General features: G+C 42.0%; 1 protein-coding gene and 1 long non-coding RNA gene across 2 annotated transcripts in view; both read left to right on the top strand.

The window, feature by feature from the left end:
• Window positions 1–1,419: 1,419 nt before the first annotated feature.
• LOC124389028 lies at window positions 1,420–2,228 on the top strand. Its single transcript, XR_006926504.1, has 3 exons — window positions 1,420–1,520; window positions 1,794–2,066; window positions 2,144–2,228. It is a non-coding gene; the product is annotated as an uncharacterized LOC124389028 (long non-coding RNA).
• A 17,705-nt stretch (window positions 2,229–19,933) lies between these two features.
• The window catches only part of LOC124388390 (alpha-tectorin-like), a 43,132-nt gene continuing 40,111 nt past the window's right edge, over window positions 19,934–22,954 (top strand). The window contains exons 1-3 of the mRNA XM_046852955.1: window positions 19,934–20,200; window positions 20,277–20,378; window positions 20,498–20,612. Coding sequence (XP_046708911.1) covers window positions 19,934–20,200; window positions 20,277–20,378; window positions 20,498–20,612 — 484 coding nt within the window. The remainder of the gene's footprint in view (window positions 20,201–20,276; window positions 20,379–20,497; window positions 20,613–22,954) is intronic.

The raw sequence follows: 22,954 nt of genomic DNA, 5'->3' as shown, positions 1-22,954 counted from the left end.
GAATGGAGGAATGTGTCCACTACCTCAGTAGAGAGACTAGCTGCTAGAAACTGTGCCCCCTCACAGGCCACAGCCAAAGCTTCCATAACTGACCATAACCAGGGTTCACCCTGCCTGCCAGAGGAGATACCTCCTGGGAGGAATTTCCCAAGGAGGTGCCTCAAGGAGGGACAGCATGTCTGTAAACCATGGTCTGCCGGCAAACGAGATGCCACCAGGAGGAGACCGGCTCCTTCCTGGCAGATTCTCTCCAGAACTCCCAGGAGCACCACGATAGGGGGAGAGGCGTACATGGCATCCAGCCCCAGTGGGGCTGGTTGAGAGAGAGAGAACCAGAGGGGACAATGTGAAGTCTCCCGATTTGTAAACAGATCCACCTGGGCTCTCTAATATCTATATCTGCTATATCTCCTTTACCACCTCAGGGTGGAGCCTCCATTCCCTGGGCCTCGGCCCTTGCCTCAAAAAGGCATACCCTCTCCAATTTAGATGGCCAGGGATATAAACTGCTCTTAATAAGAGGAGTTTCCACCGGGACCACAGGAGGATCTGCCACACCAGCCTGTACAGGGGGCAAGATCGGACACCCCCCTGGTGGTTGATATACGAGACCAACAACGTGTTGTCTGTACGGACCAGTACGTGGTGATCTCTCAGGTCTCGGAGGATGTGGGGGTGGTAGCATCATGCTTTGGGGGTGTTTTTCTGCACATGGGACATGGCGACAGCACTGTATTAAGGAGAGGATGACCGGGGCCATGTATTGCGAGATTTTGGGGAACAACCTCCTTCCCTCAGTTAGAGCATTGAAGATGGGTCGAGTTTGGGTCTTCCAACATGACAATTACCTGAAGTACACAGCCAGGATAACCAAGGAGTGGCTCTGTAAGAAGCATATCAAGGTTCTGGCATGGCCTAGCCAGTCTCCAGACCTAAACCCAATAGAGAATCTTTGGAGGGAGCTCAAACTCTGTGTTTCTCAGCAACAGGCCAGAAACTTGACTGATCTAGAGAAGATCTGTTCGGAGAAGTGGGCCAAAATCCTTCCTGCGGTGTGTGCAAACCTGGTGAAAAACTACAGGAAATGTTTGACCTCTGTAATTGCAAACAAAGGCTACTGTACCAAATATTAACATTGACTTTCTCAGGTGTTCAAATACTTATTTGCATCTGTATCACACAAATAAATAGTTAAAAAATCATATATTGTGATTTCTGCATTTTTTTTTAGATTGTGTCTCTCACAGTGGACATGCACCTACGATGACAATTTCAGACCCCTCCATGATTTCTAAGTGGGAGAACTTGCAAAATAGCAGGGTGTTCAAATACTTATTTTCCTCAATGTATATAAAATTTTTAAAATTAGAATTTTTTAATATAACTGTTTTCTTTCAGGTTCACCATTGTTTCAAGTTGGACCAGGAGCAACACAACTTGTCCTCAACGATGGAATGTATGAAACAATTCATCTGCAGCAAACATTTAATTACGGTGGTAACACGTACTCTCAACTCAATGTAAGTGAAAATACAGGAATTAAAAATTTCTTATAATTTTATTTGATGAATTTTTTATATATTGTTCTTATCTCACAATATTATATGCTTCATTTTAAGTTGCATTTGTACAGAATTTATCACATTCAGGATATATGGTTTATCACAATCACATGGTCACATGTTCACTTGCATTCACAATAAAGATGTAATGAGCTGAAATGCAATTTCACTTGAAATGCACTTTTATTCCATGCTGGTAGATGAATAATTTGTATCTTCGCTCTCTCTCAGCTGAGTATGGACAGTTATGTGGCTTTCTTCATTCCAAATATCGATGATGAAGTGCCCAACCGAAATCTGGGCAAAGATATCATTGCACCACTGTGGACTGATTTGGACTCTGACAGTGGAGGAAGATGGACCTACGAGCAGGCCACAAGTGGACCTTTAATAGATCGAACTAACCAAGAAATTAACAGGATGTTCCCCAATGTTTACTTTTCTGCTTCCTGGGTCTTTGTTTCCACTTGGAAAAATGTCCCACTTGAATTCTCTGCTTTCATGGTAGGAGTCCAAACAGATGATTCAGTCTTTTGAATCTTACAAAACGAATTGTAGCTTAAATCATTCTTCTCTACTAGGGTGCAACACTTCAAGTCGTCTTGGCCTCGGATGGTGGGGGCCTCTCTTTCATCCTGATGAACTATGGGACTATTCCTTCTATCCCCTCTGTTAACTGGCTGGTGAGAGCTTTAGGATTACATTTATGTTCAGCGTAAAATAAGCAAATCATCAGTAAAAGTTGTGAAAACATCTGTTTACATTTGATCTTTTTAGGCTGGCTATGGCATGGAGAACAGCAGTTTTGTCACCATTTCAGTAAACAGTGCCCCTGAGCTGTCATCATCTAGTAACGTCAATATCACTGGTCGCTGGGCTTTTCAATTTACAGGTCATCATTTTCTTTTTTTTTTGTTGTATAATTCATATTGATCTCCTACTGTAAATCATAATTATTTAAGTGCTGGATTCTGGAAGTGGCCTGCAACTAATTAAATAGGTTTTGTATATTGGTAATTAAAAAACATACTTAAACTTCTAATGGGAATAATGTATAATGCTAATAATAAGGATTGCTAACAGTAGATTTTACCACATTACACCACCCCTTAAGTACATATATGTTCTATTCCTGTTTTAATTGTTGAATTCTGGAAGTGGCCAGAAATGTCTCTAGGTAATGTATGTAACCCTAGTTCCATGAGGGAATGAGATGCTGCGTCAACTTTGGCAACACTTCCGCGTTGTCTACGCTCTGAATCACGTGCATAATCTGTCCATTGGAAAGTGCGGCATCACCGGTGGGGTGACGTCATTACCAGAAAGCCATAGAAAGCACATGGTAGTATTGCATGGAGACACAGCGTCTTGTTTCCTCAGGAGACTAGGGTTACATACGTAAACTAGAGACGTTCCCTTTCAGGAACTCGAGCTGCGTCAATAACACTTTGGGAATGAGTGTCAAATGCTGCCAGACTGACCAGTCCCTGCCTAGTGTGTGGGGGCACAGCTAATTAAAAAAATAGAGGGGCCAGGAGTGGCAATGAGGTCAAGGTTATAGAACCTGACAAAGGTCAACAGGGTAGACCAGACCGCAGCATTGCAGATGTCTTGCAGGGACCAAAGGATCATGCCTTAGAGGCTGTCACACTCGGATCAAGTGCGCTCTGTCCCTGAAAGGGGCGAGGCGACCAAAGGACTTGAAGAAAGATCTGAAAGCATTGACAATCTACCTGCTTAATGTCTGCTTGTTCACAGGGCTGTAGCAAACTAGCAGTTGTTCTGACTTCTTCCATGAACTTGTCCTGTGGACGCAAGTGTCCAGTGCTTGTACTGTACATAGCTGGTTCAGCTTCTCCTGGTCTGGGGCTTAAAAAGGAGGAGAATAGAATAGAATGCCTGGAACGGATCGTCTGACGACCGAGAGCACCTTTGGGATATAATCCGCTCTGGGGTACATGAAGGCACTGGCCATGCCTGGAGTAAACTCCAGAAAAAAGGGGCCCACTGAGAGGGTCTGAGAGGTCCTGTAGATCCCCTATTCTTTTGAGGTAGCAAATAGCCAGGAGAAACACAGGTATTGACTGTGGGTGCCTCCAAGAAGCCTTGGCCAATGGCTCAAAGGGGGAATCAGATAGAGCCTCCAACACAATGACCAGGTCCCACCCACCCACTCTAGGTCGCACCATAGGCCTCAGCCTCCGTGTGCCCACGGAGAAAATGCATCACCGCCTAGTATTTGCCTAATGAATGCCCCACCACGAGGGCATGATATGCCAAAATGGCAAATGCATAGACTTTGAGGGTGGACGGAGCCAACTCTTTGGTAAACTGTTTCTGAAGGAATTCCAGCACTGAACTAACCGGGCAGTTAACTGGATCCATTTGGTGCTGCAGGTGCCACACACTGAACAAGCACCATCTTATGGCATGCAACCTCCTCGTGGAGGGAGCTGTGGAATGGAGAATAGTCTCTACCACCTAGGTGTAAAGACCGGAACCTCTGAGGTGTGCCCACTCAGGGGCCACAACTACAGCCTTTAGAATTATTGTGCCCCCTGCCTGAGAGAGGAAATCCCTCCTGAGAGGAATCTCCCAGGCAGGGTGCTCAAGGAGGGCTGCTAGGTCCACAAACCACAGTCTGCCTCTCCATCTTGGGGCCACCAGATGGGGATGGACTCTATCCCAAAGAACTGTCTCCAAATCCAAATCACCCTTGTTTAAAGTGGGACCAGGAGCAACACAACTTCTCCTCAGTGATGGAATGTATGAAACAATTCAGCTGCAGCAAACATTCAATTATGGTGGAAACACCTACTCTTAACTCTATGTAAGTGAAAATACAGGAATTAATCATTTATTTTAATCACATTTGATGAATTTATTAAATATTGTTCTTATCTCACAGTAATATATGCTCAATTTTAATTAGCATTTTTACACAATTTATTATCACATTCAGGATATATGGTTTTATTTATCACATTAATCACATGTTCAATGACATTTACATTAAAGATGTAATGAGCTGTAATGCAATTTCACATGAAATGCACTTTTTTTCCATTCTGGTAGATGAATAATGTGTATCTTCTCTCTCTCTCTCTCTCCTTCTCTCTCTCAGCTGAGTATGGACGGTTATGTGGCTTACTTCATTCCAAATATCGATGATGAAGTGCCCAACCGAAATCTAGGCAAAGACATCATTGCACCACTGTGGACTCATCTGGACTCGGACAGTGGCGGAAGATGGACCTACGAGCAGGCCACAAGCGGACCTCTAATAGCTCAAACTAACCAAGAAATTAACAGGATGTTCCCCAATGTTTACTTTTCTGCTTCCTGGGTCTTTGTTTCCACTTGGGAAAATGTACTACTTGAATTTTCTTCTTTCACGGTAAGAGTCCAAACAGATGATTCAGTCTTTTGACTCTTAAAAATGAATTGAAGCTTAAATCATTCTTCTCTATCAGGGTGCAACACTTCAAGTCATCTTGGCCTCGGATGATAAAGGCCTGTCTTTCATCTTGGTGAACTATGGGACCATTTCTTCTATACCATCTGTTAACTGGCTGGTGAGAACTTCATAATTACATTTATTTCCAGTATAAATATCACATGTAAAAAAGCAATACATTTTGTCAGGACTACATAAAAAATATACGAATCAACAGTAAAAGTTGTGAAAACATCTGTTTTCATGTGATCTTCCTAGGCTGGCTATGGCATGGAGAACAGCAGTTTTGTTACCATTCCAGTAAACAGTGCCCCCGAGCTATGTTCATCTAGTAAAGTCAATATCACTGGTCGCTGGGCTTTTCAATTTACAGGTCATTATAATTTTTTTCTTTGACAAGAACAAAAAGTAGTCTATATTGTAAATCATCTTTTTTACACTGTGTTGATGAATTCTGGTTTTTAATTTATTATTTATTTATTTATTTTTAGAAAATGCTTAATTTTTACTGTTCTCTCCATCTTTCTCTTGGTTTTTCTGTCTCTCACATACAGACACCTTAACAACAACATCAACACCACCACCACCAGGTGAAGTTTCACTGACAGTGTGTTATTAATGTGTGAACATTCGCTCAATCCGTTATTTTGTCTTTTACATTTTTAAACATACCTTAGTTGATTTCATAATAATGTATAACATGATGGAGGTAAATCATTTATTTGTATTCTCCTTTTTTTAACCATCTATACTCTTTTTTGGTTTGTTTACAAAATGACATGCAGTTCCATCAACGACACCAGGTAAGGATTCATTGACACTGTGTAGTAAATTAAGCTCGCAAAAAGGGAAATATTTGAGTAATTTAAACGGGTTATAATTTCTCATAAATATTTAAACTAAGTTGTTGAATTAACGTTACGATTATTTGGTCTGTTCTTCACCAAACAGACAGTATAGTCTTTTATTAGTTCTATAAAAGGGGTTCCTCCCCGGCCAAGAAAGACACAAGCCCCCTTTACTTTATTCCGGACAAGTAAAAGAGCATGTAAATAAGATCAAATATTGCAGGGACTTTCAAATGTGAGCAACACTCAGAGACAATCACTTATGAAAAATATGGCGTTTAATGAATGAGACAAACACAACATAGATCTAACTACACAAATATACAAAATGGAAAAAATACAAATAAAAGAAAGAAAAAGTTAAGAATCGGTAAAAGGGGAAAGAGAAGGAAAAAGAAGAAAGAGATAGAAATAAAAAAAAGAAATGGCAAGCTTAACTTCGAAAAAACCACCACCCACACGAGAATCTAAGGGGCTCAAGCTTAATCTCATTGTTAGGCTAGGTGAATCGGAGGCGGATGCCATAGTAAGTTAAGTGAGCTTTAATAAGGACAAACCACGATAGCTGTGAGAGAGAGAGAGAGAGAGAGAGAGAGGAGGTTCGCCCGATAGGGCCGAGGTACACAATGTCCGAAAGCCAACCTAAAGCGCTGAGGTGATATCCGTGGTATGGCTGGGAGAGGCGAGGTCCACACGATGCGAGAGAGTCTGGAAGTCCTCCTAGCACAATGTGCAATAACGGACGAAGCCCTGAAGGAGCGAGGGCCTTAAGTAGGCCGGGTGGAACGAGGGTTCAGGTGTTGGTAGTTAGTATGATAGAGTAGCGCTCCGTGCAGGTGGGGCGCCGAGGAGAGGCGAAGCCGGTGGTGCCCAGACTCATGCATTTAACCCGGTTGGTTAAACCATTACTTGCATTGGCTTTGTGCTGAACAAGAGTCCGGATGCGGTAGACAAAGGCAATTCTTGAAGAGTCAGTTAGGAGGGAGTTAGACGTTCTTCCAGGTTCTCCTGAAGATCAGATTAGGAAAAGTTCTTTGAGGTAAAGCTTGCCGGAAGATCCTGCCTCAAAGGGTTTGAGTCCCGTTTTAAAGAAGAGGTTCTGAGCCACGGTTGGTGGGGTTCAGGACATTTTAAAGATCAGTCAAGGCCTTTTGTAGTTTATCTTTTTCCTCCTGCAGCTCTGGTTCTTTCCCATCTCCCGTACTGCACTCTTTTTGAGTCTCTGCCATTAGTCCAGCTGACCATGAGCACATGCTGGGTCCTTCTGAGCCTCCTCAGCTTGGATCCTCAGTGCTGATGATTTCCGTTTCAGGCTGGAGATGCTTGCTTCAGCCCCCTTTGCAGCACTCAGGTTATCACCAAGCTGTTCTGGGCTCAGATTCTGCAGGTCACTAGTAGCCATGGGCAGAGTGTACCAGTCAGGGCATTCAACCAGGTCTCTAGTAGATCCCAGTGGGCATCAGAACTGGATGGTCGGGACAGGCTGGTCGTTTTATAGTTTGAGGGTCACTGTGAAGTCAACCAGAGAAGCCAAGGGGGGTAATCTGGCTGTGCTTATTTCGGGGTGGTGTGTGTGTGTGTGTGTGTGTGTATATACTGTGTACTGGAACCTGGCTTGTGTTATCATTTGAATGCTCATTTGAAGACAGATAGAGAGTTTAGTGATTATCCTTTTTGTATAACACGACGAGGTAAAATGTGTCGCTTGTCCTTTGATTGAACCGCAAATGTTAAAGGTTAAAAGGAATACCTGGGACATGAAATCTAAAAGACACTAGCCAGACCCTACATTTATTTATAATTATTATTTTTTTAAATGCTTAATTTTTACTGTTCTCTCCATCTTTCTCTCCCTTCCTCTCCCTTTCTTCCTTTCTTTCATAAAATAGCAGTTGAATCAGGGCTACGTGTTAAAAGCTTGTCTGAATAAATGAGTTTTCAACTGCGATTTAAAAATACTCAGCTCAGTGACGCATTGGATGTGTGCTGAAAGTGCATTCCACAGCGTTGGTCCCTGGACAGCAAATGACCGGCCTCCAAACTTTTTATAGTTGCATTTAGGAACAACCAGAGAAGTAAGTCCAGAGGATCGGAGAGTTCTGGCTGGTTGGTAGACCCTTAATAATTCGGCGACGTACGGCGGGGAAAAGACAGGGTTGATGTGGGAGCATTTGGAGGTGTTGGTGAGAAGACGTGCTGCCGCATTTTGTACCATTTGGAGCTGGTTTAAAAGTGATTGGTTAAGTCCAGTGTAAAGGGCATTACAATAGTCAATACTCGAGCTGATGAAGGCATGTATAGCTTTTTCAAGGGCAGCTTGGGACAAGAATGATTTGACCTTGCTGAGGAGCCTTAGCTGATAAAAGCTCGCCTTCACTACTGCACTAATCTGCTTAGCGAAGTGCATACTTTGGTTAAAAATAACACCCAGGTTACGCACGGTAGGTGCAAACTGAGGTGTAAGAGGACCAAAACTCAGAGAACTGCTGGGTAAGTCCGAGCTAAACAGGATGTACTCAGTCTTTTCTTCATTTAGATGAAGGAAGTTCTGGGAAAGCCACTGTTTAACATCCTGAAGGCAACTATGGAGAGGGTCCAATGCAGAACGCTTACTCTGAATCACAGAAAGATAGATCTGGAGGTCATCAGCATAGAAATGAAATTGAACATTATGATTGGAGATGATTTGACCAAGTGGCAGCATATAGAGTGAGAACAGAATAGGACCAATAATAGATCCTTGAGGCACACCAGATGACAGAGGAGCAACCGAGGAAGAATGATCATCCAGCATTAATGAAAAAGTTCTGTTAGTGAGGTATGATGAGAACCAATTTAGTACTGCACCCTGCAGACCAACAACATGTTGAAGACGAGAAATGAGGATGGCATGATCCATGGTGTCAAATGCAGCGGTAAGGTCCAGTAACACCAAAACCACAGAGCTTTTACCATCCAAGGCTCCAAGAATGTCATTATGGACCCTCAATAATGCTGATTCAGTGCTATGTCTCGACCTGAAACCGGTCTGAAATGTATCACCAATGCCGTGCAGTTGAAGGTGAGACTGAAGCTGGGCGTAAACAAGCTTCTCCATCTACTTAGACAGAAATGACAGGTTAGATATAGGGCGGAAGTTAGATAGTATGGAGGGATCAAGGTTGGGTTTCTTGAGCAGCGGTCTAACAATAGCGTGTTTGAAAGCAGCGGAACAGTACCCATGCTAAAGTAGCTGTTTATGAAGTAGACAAGGATGGGACCTATGATGTCAACAGCCTCCTTCAAAATCCTGGCAGGAACAGCGTCTAGAGGGCAGGTGGTGGGCTTCAACTCGTGGACAGCTTTTCTGAGGTCCACCAGAGTAGCAGCATCAAAGTTCTCTAGCACACATTGGGCCGCACGAGTATGGATACATGGCAACAGCGGGGACTTGTGTAATGGTTTGCCTAACAGACAAAACCTTGTCCAAAAAATGTTGTCTGAATGCATTGCATTTGTTTTCAGAAACGTCATTCAAGACGACAGACACCGGATTTATGACAATTGATAGTGCGGAATAAAATTCCAGGGCGGTGGCTATTGCTATTGATGAGAGCAGAAAGGTACTGTCCTTTAGCTTCCTTCAGTGCACTCTGGTAGGTGGCAAGACTGTCTCTAAACATCTCCAGCGACACCTGCAGCCTATCCTTCTTCCATCTTCGCTCAGAATGTCTACACCGGCGCCTAAGGGCCCGAGTTGTATCATTGAGCCAGGGGTCCAATGGACCATTGGTCGACTTCACCTTGTAGGGTGCAACAGAGTCCTGGGAACAGATGGTATGGAAGGAGGCAAGGAAATGGTCCGGACAAAGAGGCGATGTCAATTCAGTAGTAGAGGCGAGATCAGAAACAGAGAAGGCAGCGACAAAATCATTAACTGTAGATTACTAATGTAATGTGACGACGACGATGGGCAGTAGACGTTGGTGCAGGCGAAACAGCACAAATGTCAAACCGTATAAGAGAATGGTCAGAGATGGGAAAATCCTTGACCTCACAAGCTGACACAATCACCCCACGAGAGATAATAAGGTCGAGAGTGTGACCTAACCTATGGGTGGGACAGGAAATGGACTGAGCCAGATCTATTGATTCTAAAAGTGCCTTAAAATCATTAGCAGGTTTATCAGAGGGGCAGCAAACATGAATGTTAAAGTCACCACAAATTAGAACATTGTCAAACTTTGCTTGAAACTCTGACAGAAGCTCTGAGAACTCAATTAAAAAATCCTTGTTTGATTTGGGCGGCCGGTAAATTACTGCACATAAGATCGGACAGGGTAGAGTGAGCACAAATACTTGTACCTCGAAGCTGGAATACCCTCTAGTGGACAGCAGGCGGCACTTCAGGGACTGTCAGTGTATAGTGGCTATCCCCCCGCCCCTACCGGTTTGCCGCGGCGTGTTTAGGTAAAGGTAACCAGAGAGGAGGATTTCCGAAAAGGCACTGACGTCATCTGGAGGAAGCCAGGTTTCGGTGAGGATCAGAAGATCAGATTAGGAGAAGTTCTTGAAGGTCAAGCTTGCCGGAAGCTTGCCATTACAGTACTGTGTACTGGAACCAGGTATAGAGACTGGCTTGCGTTATTTGAATTCTCATTTGAAGACAGATAAAGAGTTTAGTGATTATCCTTTTTTGTATCTTTGGTGTGGGGGTACGACACTGTGGTACAACCCCCTCCCCCCCTCCCCCCAATAGAGGTGTAAAATGTGTTGCTTGTCCTTTGATTAATTTGCAAATGTTAAAGGTTAAAAGGAATACCTGGGACATAAAATCTAAAAGACCCTACATTTGTTTATAATTATTTTTTTTTAACGCTTAATTTTTACTGTTCTCTCCATCTTTGTCTCTCACATACAGACACTTCAACAACATCAACAACAACAACATCTACAACACCACCACCACCAGGTGAGGTTTCACTGACAGTGTGTTTACATATTAATGTGTGAATATTTGATCAATTTATTATCTATAAAATGATAATTGTATAAAGTTGTTGATTTAACAGTAATGTAATAATTGTTTTAATTATTTGGTCTGTTCTTCACCAAACAGACAGTATAATCTTTGATTAATTCTATAAAAGGGGTTTCTCCCAGGCCAAAAAAGATGCAATCCCACTTTACTTTATACCATACAAGTTATAGAGCATGTAAATAAGATCAAATATTGCAGGGACTTTTTTAAATGCTTAATTTTCACAGTTCCCTCCATCTTTCTTTCCCTTTCTTTGTCTCAGACACTTCAACAACAACACCACCAACACCAGGTGAAGTTTCACTGACAGTGTGTTTATATTTTAATGTGTGAATAGTCGATCAATTCATTATATTGTTCTACATCATATGAGGTCTTATACATTTTTATTCATGCCTTAGTTGATTTCATAATAATGTTTTACATGATGGAGGTGAATAATTTTATTTGTATTCTTCTTTTTTTCCATCTATACTCTTCTTTGTTTTTTTCACAAAATGACATGCAGTTCCATCAGTGACACCAGGAAAGGATTAATTGACACTGTGTGTATGCAGCATATAAATGTGTAACATGTCGACCCTCTTTAATATGTTTAGAATTATCCACAGAAATTGTCATGCGGCAAAAGCAGAGGTGGAAGCCGGAGTACAAATAGGTGTAGTTTTTAATAAGAGGTTGTAGGAAGAACACAAACACCAGCGGGAGCGAAGGGTTAGTGAGGGAGATATCCGTGGTGCACTCTGGGGAGGGCTGTCCACAATGTCCCAAACAGACGAAGAGAAGTTTGCGGGATAATCCAAAATATGCTTCCGAGGATCAGAGGTTGAGTCCAACCATAGACAGGGCATACAGAAAACAATAACGGACGTTAAGTGAAAGTGGGAATGAGACACAAGCGAGACACAGGGTTTTAGCAGGGACACGTGAAAGGTAGGGTGTACCTTGAGGGCAGCTCCAGCTTGTGACACCTCACTGACCCGGTTGGCGACCTTTAAGGGCTCGATGAACCGGGGGCTACACAAGGTCACCCGGATGAAAACGCGGGGACTGCAACCGTCTTGCATCATTGTGCCTGCGGGTGCTACGGAGGGCTTGCTGCAGCTGCGTGTGTGCTAACTCCCAGACCCGATTGCTCTCCCGGAAACAAGTATCCACAGCGGGGATGTTGCACGGCTCGTCCGACCAAGGGAACAGGGGCAGTTGGAACCCCAGCATGCACTGGAAAGGAGTGAGAGCCATGGCATCCTGACAGAGCGAGTCTTGGGCATACTGGCCCATGGCAGGAAGCAGCACCACTCCGCCTGGTTCCGACTGCAGTATGTCCTTAGGTTTCGACTCGATTGCGGACGGTAACCAGACGTCAGGTTGACAAACACCCCATGTAATCGAAAGAATGCCCTCCAGACATGGGACGTAAACTGAGGGCTATGGTCAGAGACTATCTCCTCCGGGGGGCCAAAGTTCCGGAAAACATGCTGGAAGAGGGCCTCAGCCGTTTTGAGCGTGGTGGGCAGACCCTTCAGGGGTATGAACCGACAGGCCTTCAAAAAGCGATCCCCCCGCCACCAAGATGCAGGTGTTGCCCTCCGACCGCGGTAGGACCAGGGATCGACAGTGGCATCAACTTGCCTACCCGAAGGTGGCGTGGGACCTTTGAGACGGCGCAGGTGGGACATCCCTGGACGTAGTGTGTGACCTCCTGGTACATTCCCGGCCACTAATATCGAGTCTGTACCGTCCGTTTCTCGCCTGGGCGACTTTTCCGGGTATGCGAATCTCCTCGTCGACGTTCCAAACGATTTGGCCAAGGATGAGGTATGATGGGTTCCGGCTCGCTGGGTTCTTCCAGCCCGAACATCCGGGAGAGAGCGTCGGCCTTTCCGTTCTGGATTCCGGCCCGATACGTAATGTGGAAACGAAAGTAAAGAAGAGGGCCCATCAAGCTTGCCTGGGGTTAAGTCTCCGGCCTCTTGTAGATACTGGAGGTTTTTGTGGTAGGTAATCATTGAGAATGGATGTTTGCCAGTGTCTCCATTCCTCCAGGGCCAGCTTTATGGTCAAGAGCTCGCGGTTGCCTATATTGTAATTATCGTAAATATTGTAAAGACGAACATGCATGGGTGGAGCTTGGAAGGGACCCGGTCCGCTGAGAGGAAGCGGCCCCCATGCCTGTTGAGAAGGCGTCCACCTCGACCATGAAAGGCTCCCGGGGGTCTGGATGGCATAGTACAGTCGCGTGGCAGAAGCATTTCTGGAGCCTGTGGAAAGCCTCCTAGGTTTCGTGGGTCCACTGTAGGGTTTTCGCCTTGCTTCGGAGTAGAGAGGTAAGGGGAGCGGTGATTTTGCTGTACCACTGGATGAACCGATGATAGAAGTTGGCGAAACCCAGGAAATGTTGGAACGCCTTCACAATCTCCGGGACAGGCCAGTTCCTTACAGCCCTTAACTTTCCCTTGTCCATCTGGATGCCGTCCGAGCTGATGACATAGCCCGAGAAGTGGATTTTTGGGCGGTGGATCTCACATTTGGAGAGGTTCAGGTATAGTTGGTGGGAGTGGAGCACTTCCAGGATTTTGCACATGTGTTCTCTGTGTTCTTGTAGGTTCCGGGAATAAATCAGTATGTCGTCGATATAGACCATGGCGAATCTTTGAAGGTACGGCCAGAACACCTCATTCATGAAACCCTGGAAGACTGCGGGAGAGATGGAAAGGCCGTACGGCATGACCAGGTACTCGTAATGTCCTGAGGGCGTGATGAATGCTGTTTTCCACTCATCCCCCTTTCAGATACGAACTAGGTTGTAGGCGCTTCGGAGATCCAGCTTCGAAAACACCCTAACCTCCCTTAGATCCTCCAAAGCGGCTGGTACGAGCGGGAGAGGATAAGGGAGTGGTGCGATCTGAGAGTTTAGCTGCCTGTAATCAATGCAGGGTCGGAGGCCCCAGTGCAGGGGAAGAAGAGTGAGTGATGAAACCCTGATGGAGTGCCTGCTGGACGTACTCCTTTATCGCCCGATGTTCAGGAGCAGACAGAGCACACCCAACCCTTGGGTAGCTTAGCTCCGGGAAGTAGGTCGATACTGCAGTCCCATGGTCGATGTGGGGGGAGACGAGTGGCTGCCTGTGCACAGAACACGTCTACAAAGGCCCGATATTCCTCGGGGATGTCCACCTGGGTCATGGTGTGGCCTCTTCCACCTGAGTGGCGCCCACTGTGAACTTATCGTGCGGATGCGAGGGGAGCTGAGCAAGGCAGTGCTCCTTGCAATGGGGGCTCCATTCCAGAATGTCGCAGAGGTCCCAGGAACACTTGGGAGTGTGTTGAGTTAACCAGGGCCTCCCTAGAATCACGCTGACCGTTGAGTTTTCCAGCACCATAAAACGGATCTCCTCCTTGTGAAATAACCCCACCTGGAGGGATAGCCGGTGCACAGTACTTTACCCAACGCCGACCTAGCGAGACGTAAGTTTTTTCGGACACTTTGCTTTGTGTGTTTGTGCTGATTACTTCAGCCTGATGGTCATAAGTTTTCAGAAACTTAGTTACTGTTTATTTTTCTTTTTTTTTTCCACATGTGGACTAAATGTGAGACGGCACTGTGCAGCCGCTGTTTTTTTTTTTTTTTGAGTGATCTGTGTGTTTATAATGTTGGAGAATATAATAAAGGTTTGTATGGAGAATGAATGGTGGTTTGTATTGTATACTGGTAAATCTCTGCTGTTAGTAGGTGCACTTATGCCTTTTGTTGTTAACAAACGTATGTACATTTTTATAGCATGCCTTCATCAAACAAATCGCGGCAACGCCGTTGTGTAAAAAAACCTCCAAAAACACGTGCATGCACATTCTCATTTATTAACGCACATCATGTACATAAAGAAATTTCAAGCAAATTAATATATTGCCGCCATTTTGATTTTTGTTTATCTCGATCATCGGTTACCTCGATGCTTTTTGGCGACCCCCCTACGACATCGACATAACCGGGTTCCACTGTAATTTTATTTGATGCATTTTTGAATATAGTTTTTTCTCACAATAGTATATGCTTCATTTTAACCCAGCCATTATGGATGCACAAGCCAGTGCACTCTTAGTGCCGGTCCCAAGCCCGGGTAAATGGGGAGGGTTGCGTTAAGAAGGGCATCCAGCGTAAAAACATGTGCCAAATCAAATATGCGGATCACAAATGAGAATTTTATACCGGATCGGTCGAGGCCCGGGTTAACAACGACCGCCACAGGTATCGTTAGCCGACAGGGTACCGGTGGAAATTGGGCTACTGTTGGCCGAAGGAGGAGAAGGAGAGGAGGACGACATCTACAGAGACGGCAGGGAAAGGAGCAGTGTAGGAGAGTGGAGGTTCGGGTTGGTACTTTAAATGTTGGTACTATGACGGGTAAAGGGAGAGAGGTAGCTGATATGATGGAGAGGAGAAAGGTAGATATGCTGTGTGTTCAGGAGACCAAGTGGAAAGGGAGTAAGGCCAGGAACATTGGAGGTGGATTTAAACTGTTTTATCATGGTGTGGATGGAAAGAGAAATGGTGTAGGGGTGATTCTGGAGGAAGAGTACAGTAAGAGTGTAGTGGAGGTGAAGAGAGATAGGGTAATGATCGTGAAGCTGGAAGTTGAAAGGATGATGATAAATGTCATCAGTGCCTATGCTCCACAAGTTGGCTGTGAGATGGAGGAGAAGGAAAAATTCTGGAGTGAATTAGATGAAGTGGTGGATGGTGTACCTAGGAAAGAACGATTGGTGATTGGGGCAGACTTTAATGGGCATGTAGGTGAAGGGAACAGAGGTGATGAGGAGGTGATGGGTAGGTATGGTTTTAAGGAGAGGAATGTGGAAGGGCAGATGGTGGTAGATTTTGCTAAAAGGATGGAAATGGCAGTGGTGAACACTTATTTTAAGAAGAAGGAGGATCATAGGGTGACGCATAAGAGTGGAGGAAGGTGCACACAGGTGGACTATGTGCTATGCAGGAGATGCAACCTGAAGGAGATTGGAGACTGTAAGGTGTTGGCAGGGGACAGTGTAGCTAGACAGCATCGGATGGTGGTCTGTAGGATGGTTTTGGAGGTGAAGAAGAAGAGGATGAGAGTGAAGACTGAAAGAAGAATAAGATGGTGGAAACTTAAGGAGGAAGAGTGTAGTGTGAGGTTCAGGGAAGAGGTCAGACAGGGGCTCAGTGGTGTTGAAGAGGTGTTGGATGATTGGGCAACTACTACCCTTATAAATTTACACATTAATATCTGAGTTACTCAGTTAAATTATTTTGCATAAAAAATAAATAAATACTGAAATAAAATGAACGTAGTCACGTAGAATTGCGCACTCATACCTGCGAGCCGCGGAAACAGCAGCTGGTCAGAAGTGGAGATGGCAAACCAGAGCATTACATTACTGTGATGGAAGTGTTCTTATTATTTTGAAATAGTCGAGGAAAAGGAGAAAGGAATAATGGTTAAGTGTAGATTATGTGTTGGTGAAAAGCTCTTGTCAACTGCAAAAAATACCACTTCAAAAAAAACATCTGCATGCAAAGCACAGCACTACAGATGTGTGTGTGTGTGTGTGTGTGTGTGTGTGTGTGTGTGTGTGTGTGTGTGTGTGTGTGTTTGTGTGTGTTTGTGTAATGTTGCATATATGGGAAATGGAAACAGAAATATAGAAAACTTTTGCCAACTTTCCACCACTGCAGCTCTATTGACTGCTCAGAATAAAAGTTTTCGGTGGGGGACACATGTACGATGACATCACAGCGGAGAGAGAGAGAGAGAGAGAGAGAGAGAGAGAGCAAATTCACAGCTCATTTGCTCTTTGTGGGAAGATAAACTGCCATGTTCACTGATAATAGCACAAACTTTGTAAAAGCGTTCAGAATGTTTCAAGCTGATGATGAAGCAGAGAATGATGTAGACGAGGACAAGGTCATTTTTACGGAATTGCACGATGTTCTATGTGATGACAGCGAAAGGTATGTTCTCCCTCCACATCACCGGTGTGCAGCCCACACACGTCTTTTGCCCTAATATAAATCTTAATGGCAATTATCTATATTACACCTGTTACACCTGTGAGGCGTGAAAGAGATACAAGTAACGCAAAAGTAACGCAAAAGTAATATAACGCGTTACTTTCCATAAAAAGTAACTAAGTAACGTAATTAGTTACTTTTTTGGGGAATAACTTAATATTGTAATGCGTTACTTTTAAAAGTAACGTTGCCCAACACTGCATATTAATGTGTGAATATTCGATCAATTCATTATTTATAAAATTATAAATATTTAAATTAAGCTGTTGAATTAACGGTAATGGAATTAATGTTAGAATTATTTGGTCTGTTCTTCACCAAACAGACAGTATAATCTTTGATTAATTCTATAAAAAGGGTTTCTCCTGGGCCAACCCCCCATGCAATCCCCCGTTACTTTATACCGTACAAGTAATAGAGCATGTAAATAAGATCAAATATTGCAGGGACTTTTTAAAAATGCTTAATTTTCACAGTTCCCTCCATCTTTCTCTCCCTTTCTTTGTCTCAGACACTTCAACAACAACAACACCAACACCAGGTGAAGTTTCACTGACAGTGTGTTTACATATTAATGTGTGAATATTCGATCAATTCATTATATTGTTCTAGATCATATGAGGTCCTATAAATTTTTATACATGATAATGTTTTTATTTACACCAGGTAAGGATTAATTGACATTGTGTGTATGCAGCATATAGATGTGTAACATATTTTCCCTCTTTAATATGTTTAGAATTATCCACAGAAACATTTAAAACAGTTTTGAGATAAATCAGAATTTCGTCGTATTAAAGCTGTTGAATGTAAGATTTAGAAATGTTGCCTTGTCTGAATACTTTCCAGAAGCACTGTAAATAGTAAAGATAATAAAGTGTGTATCCAATCACACTATGTTCACATTAGCAAGTGACATAGGAACATGTTAATAGTTCATTTTCAGTGTGTGAAAAGTTTACAAAAGTTTGTGTAAAAATTAAAATGTATTTCTTAAACAGTGTTTTCTTATTGCTGGTTTGTTTCAGGTTCACCCTTGTTTCAAGGGGGACCAGGAGCAACACAACTTTTCCTCAGTGATGGAATGTATCAAACAATTCAGCTGCAGAAAACATTTAATTACGGTGGAAACACCTACTCTCCACTCTATGTAAGTGAAAATACAGGAATTAGAAATTTCTTATAATTTCATTTGAAGGATTTTTTTAATATTGTCCTTATCTCACAATTGTATGTTTCATTTTAAGTTGCATTTTTAAAAACATTGGGACACTGTACACATTGTGAATAAAAACAGAATGCAATGATGTTAATGTTTCAAATTTCAGTATTTTATTCAGAATACAACATAGATGACAAAGCATATGTTTAAACTAAGAAAATATATAATTTTAAGGGAAAAATAAGTTGATTTAAAATTTCATGGCATCTACAGATCTCAATAAAGTTGGGACAAGGCCATGTTTACAAGTGTGTGGCGTCCCCTCTTCTTTTATAACAGTCTGCAAACGTCTGGGGACTGAGGAGACAAGTTGATCAAATTTAGGAATAGGAATATTGTCCCATTCCTGTCTAACACAGGCTTCTAGCTGCTCAACTGTCTTAGGTCTTCTTTGTCGCATTTCCTCTTTATGATGCCCTAATGTTTACAATGGGTAAAAGATCTGGACTGTAGGCTGGCCATTTCAGTACCCGGATCCTTCTTCTACGCAGCCATGATGTTGAAATTGATGTAGTATGTGGTCTGGCATTGTCATGTTGGAAAATGCAAGGTCTTCCCTAAAAGAGACAACGTCTAGATGGGAGCATATGTTGTTGTAGAACTTGGATATACCTTTCAGCATTGATGGTGCCTTTCCAGATGTGTAAGCTGCCTTTGCCACATGCACTTATGCAACCCCATACCATCAGAGATGCAGGCTTCTGAACTGAGCACTGAGAACAACTTGGGTTGTCCTTATCCTCTTTAGTCCGGATGACGCAGCATCCCAGTTTTCCAAAAATAACTTCAAATTTTGATTGGTTTGACCACAGAACAGCTTTGCCACAGTCCATTTTAAATGAACCTTGGCCCAGAGAAAACGTCTGAGCTTCTGGATCACGTTTAGATATGGATTCTTTTTTGACCTATAGAGTTTAGCGGCAACGGCGAATGGCACGGTGGATTGTGTTCACCAACAATGTTTTCTGAAAGTATTCCTGAGCCCATGTTGTGATTTCCATTACAGTGGCATTCCTGTATGTGATGCAGTGCCGTCTAAGGGCGTAAAGATCACGGGCATCCAGTACGGTTTTCCGGCCTTGACCCTTACACACAGAGATCGTTCCAGATTCTCTGAATCTTTGGATGATATTATGCACTGTAGATGATAATAACTTCAAACTCTTTGCAATTTTTCTCAGAGAAATTCCTTTCTGATATTGCTAAACTATTTTTCACCACAGCATTGGGGGAATTGGTGATCCTCTGCCCATCTTGACTTCTGAGAGACACTGCCACCCTGAGAGGCTCTTTTTATACCCAATTATGTTGCCAATTGACCTAATAAGTTGCAAATCGGTCCTTCAGCTGTTCCTTATGTTCCATATGTACATTTAACATTTCTGGCCTCTTATTGCTACCTGTCCCAACTTTTTTGGAATGTGTAGCTCTCATGAAATCCAAAATGAGCCAATATTTGGCATGACATTTCAAACTGTCTCACTGTCTACATTTTATGTTATCTATATTCTATTTTGAATAAAATATAAGTTTATGAGATTTGTAAATTATTGCATTCCTTTTTTATTCACAATTTGTACAGTGTCCCAACTTTTTTGGAATCAGGTTTGTATTATCAAATTCAGGAAACATGTTCATCACATTAATCACATGGTCACATGTTTACTTGCATTCACATTAAAGATGTAATGAGCTGAAATGCAATTTCACATGAAATGCACTTTTTTTCTATGCTGGTAGATGAATAATGTGTATCTTCTCTCTCTCAGCTGAGTATGGACGGTTATGTGGCTTTTTTCATTCCAAATATTGATGATGAAGTGCCCAACCGAAATCCAAACAAAGACATCATTGCACCTCTGTGGACTGATCTGGACTCTGACAGTGGAGGAAGATGGACCTACGAGCAGGCCACAAGCGGACCTCTTATAGCTCAAACTAACAAAGAAATTAACAGGATGTTCCCCAATGTTTACTTTTCTGCTTCCTGGGTCTTTGTATCCACTTGGGAAAATGTCCCACTTGAATTTTCTGCTTTCCAGGTAAAAGTCAAAACAGATAATTCAGTCTTTTGATCTCAAAGCACCCAATATTAATCAAATTGTCCTTCTCTGTCAGGGTGCAACACTTCAAATCATTTTGGCCTCAGATTGTGGAGGCCAGTCTTTCATTTTAATGAACTATGGGACCATTCCTTCTATTCCATCCTCTTACTGGCTGGTGAGAGCTTCATAGTTACATATATTTCCAGTAAAAAAAAAGTATAAAGTATAATTCCCTTTTCGTGTATTCATCATGAGGTGAAAAATGTATTTTTTATTTGAATAAAATTTTTCTAGGCTGGCTATGGCAGGCAGAACAACATTTTTGTCACCATTCCAGTAAACAGTGCCCCTGAACTGTCTTCATCTAGTAACGTCAATATCCCTGGTCGCTGGGCTTTTCAATTTACAGGTCATTATAATCTTTTTCTATGACAAGAACAAAAAGTAGTCTATATTGTAAATCATCTTTTTTACACTGTGTTTATGAACTCTGTTTATTTATTTATTTATTTTTTTATTATTATTTTTAGAAAATGCTTAATTTTTACAGTTCTCTCCAACTTTCTCTCCCTTTCTCTATCTCTCACATACAGGCACTTCAACACCACCACCACCACCAGGTGAAGTTTCACTGACAGTGTGTTTACATATTAATGTGTAAACATTCGATCAATTCATTATATTGTTCTAAATAATATGAGGTCTTATACATTTTTATACATGCCTTAGTTGATTTCATAACAATGTGTAACATGATGGAGGTAAATCATTTATTTGTATTCTTTTTTTGTCATCTATATTCTCCTTTGTTTGTTCACAAAATGACATGCAGTTTCATCAACGACACCAGGTAAGGATTTATTGACACTATGTGTATGCAGCATATAGATGTGTAACATGTCTTTCCTCTTTAATATGTTTAGAATTATCCACAGAAATGTTGCCTTGTCTGAATACTTTCCAGAAGCACTGTAAATAGTAAAAATAATAAAGTGTGTATCCAATCACACTATGTTCACATTAGCAAGTGACAAAGGAACATGTTAATGGTTCATATTCAGTGTTTGAAAGGTTGCCACATTTGAAAAATACTTACGGTTGTGTAAAAATTAAAATGTATTACTTAAACAGTGTTTTCTTATTGCTGTTTTGTTTCAGGTTCACCTTTGTTTCAAGTGGGACCAGGAGCAACACAACTTTTCCTCAGTGATGGAATGTATGAAACAATTCAGCTTCAGCAAACATTTAATTATGGTGGAAACACCTACTCTCAACTCTATGTAAGTGAAAATACAGGAATTAGAAATTTCTTATAATTTTATTTGATAAATTTCACAATATTATATGTTTAATTTTAAGTTGCATTTGTACAGAATTTATCACATCTAGGATATATGTTTATCACATTGTTCACATGTTCACTTGCCTTCCATTAAAGATGTAATGAGCTGAAATGCAATTTTAAATGAAATGCACTTTTTTCCATGCTGGTAGATGAGTAATGTGTATCTTCTCTCTCTCAGCTGAGTATGGATGGTTATGTGGCTTTCTTCATTCCAAATATTGATGATGAAGTGCCCAACCGAAATCTGGGCAAAGACATCATTGCACCACTGTGGACTGACCTGGACTCGGACAGTGGAGGAAGATGGACCTACGAGCAGGCCACCTCTAATAGATCAAACTAACCAAGAAATTAACAGGATGTTCCCTAATGTTTACTTTTCTGCTTCCTGGGTCTTTGTCTCCACTTGGGAAAATGTCCCACTTGAATTTTCTGCTTTCCAGGTAAACGTCAAAACAGATGATTCAGTATTTTGCCCTTTAAGCACCCAATATTAATCAAATTGTCCTTCTCTGTCAGGGTGCAACACTTCAAGTCGTGTTGGCCTCAAATGGAGGAGGCCAGTCTTTCATTCTAATGAACTATGGGACCATTCCATCTATTCCATCCCCTTACTGGCTGGTGAGAGTTTCATGATTATATAAATTTCTAGTGTACATGTAGAAAAGCAATTCATCCTTTAAAAACACATAAAACAATGCATTTAATCTCCAAAATTCATATGCAAAAAAGGCATTATGTTTGACAAAGGTGTAAAAGATAAAACATTTTGTATGTACATATACCATTAGTGTAAATTTCATTTCATTGACTGAAATATTGACTGATTATTTTAATGTCTAGAACAGTTTTTCTTTTCTCTTCTTTTTTTTTTTTTTTTACATTTTCCCTAATTAGGTCTAAATTATATTTTTTTTAACATAAAAATTAGCTTTCCAGGCTGGCTATGGCATGAAGGACAGCAAATTTTTCACCATTCCAGTAAACAGTGCCCCTGAGCTGTCTTCATCTAGTAACGTTAATATCCCTGGTTGCTGGGCTCTTCACTTTACAGGTTATAATTATTTTCTTTTTGTTTTATTGAGTTAAAAATATAATTCATATTGTAACTCATATTCATTTGACTGTTGAGTTCTGCAAGTGCCCAGGAACTAACATTTCCCAGATCTACTACAGATGTTATTGTATGTTGTTAATGAATAAATATATGCCCAATCCAACTGGAATAAACTGCTTCCTAATGAGTTGTAAAATATTTAACGTTATAATTACGAATTTTCATATTTGGGTGGTATAACAGTAGTTTTGCTTTAAATTTTCTACTTCTATATCATAACTACAATGTATGGCAAGGAGCCAATGATGGTGCCCTGGCTTTGCCAAAGACCATGCCCAGATTGTAGTAC

The sequence above is a fragment of the Silurus meridionalis genome, chromosome 7 (genome assembly GCF_014805685.1).
Source record: "Silurus meridionalis isolate SWU-2019-XX chromosome 7, ASM1480568v1, whole genome shotgun sequence".
NCBI classification, from domain to species: domain Eukaryota; kingdom Metazoa; phylum Chordata; class Actinopteri; order Siluriformes; family Siluridae; genus Silurus; species Silurus meridionalis.
This window is presented reverse-complemented; position numbering and strand designations above follow the sequence as displayed.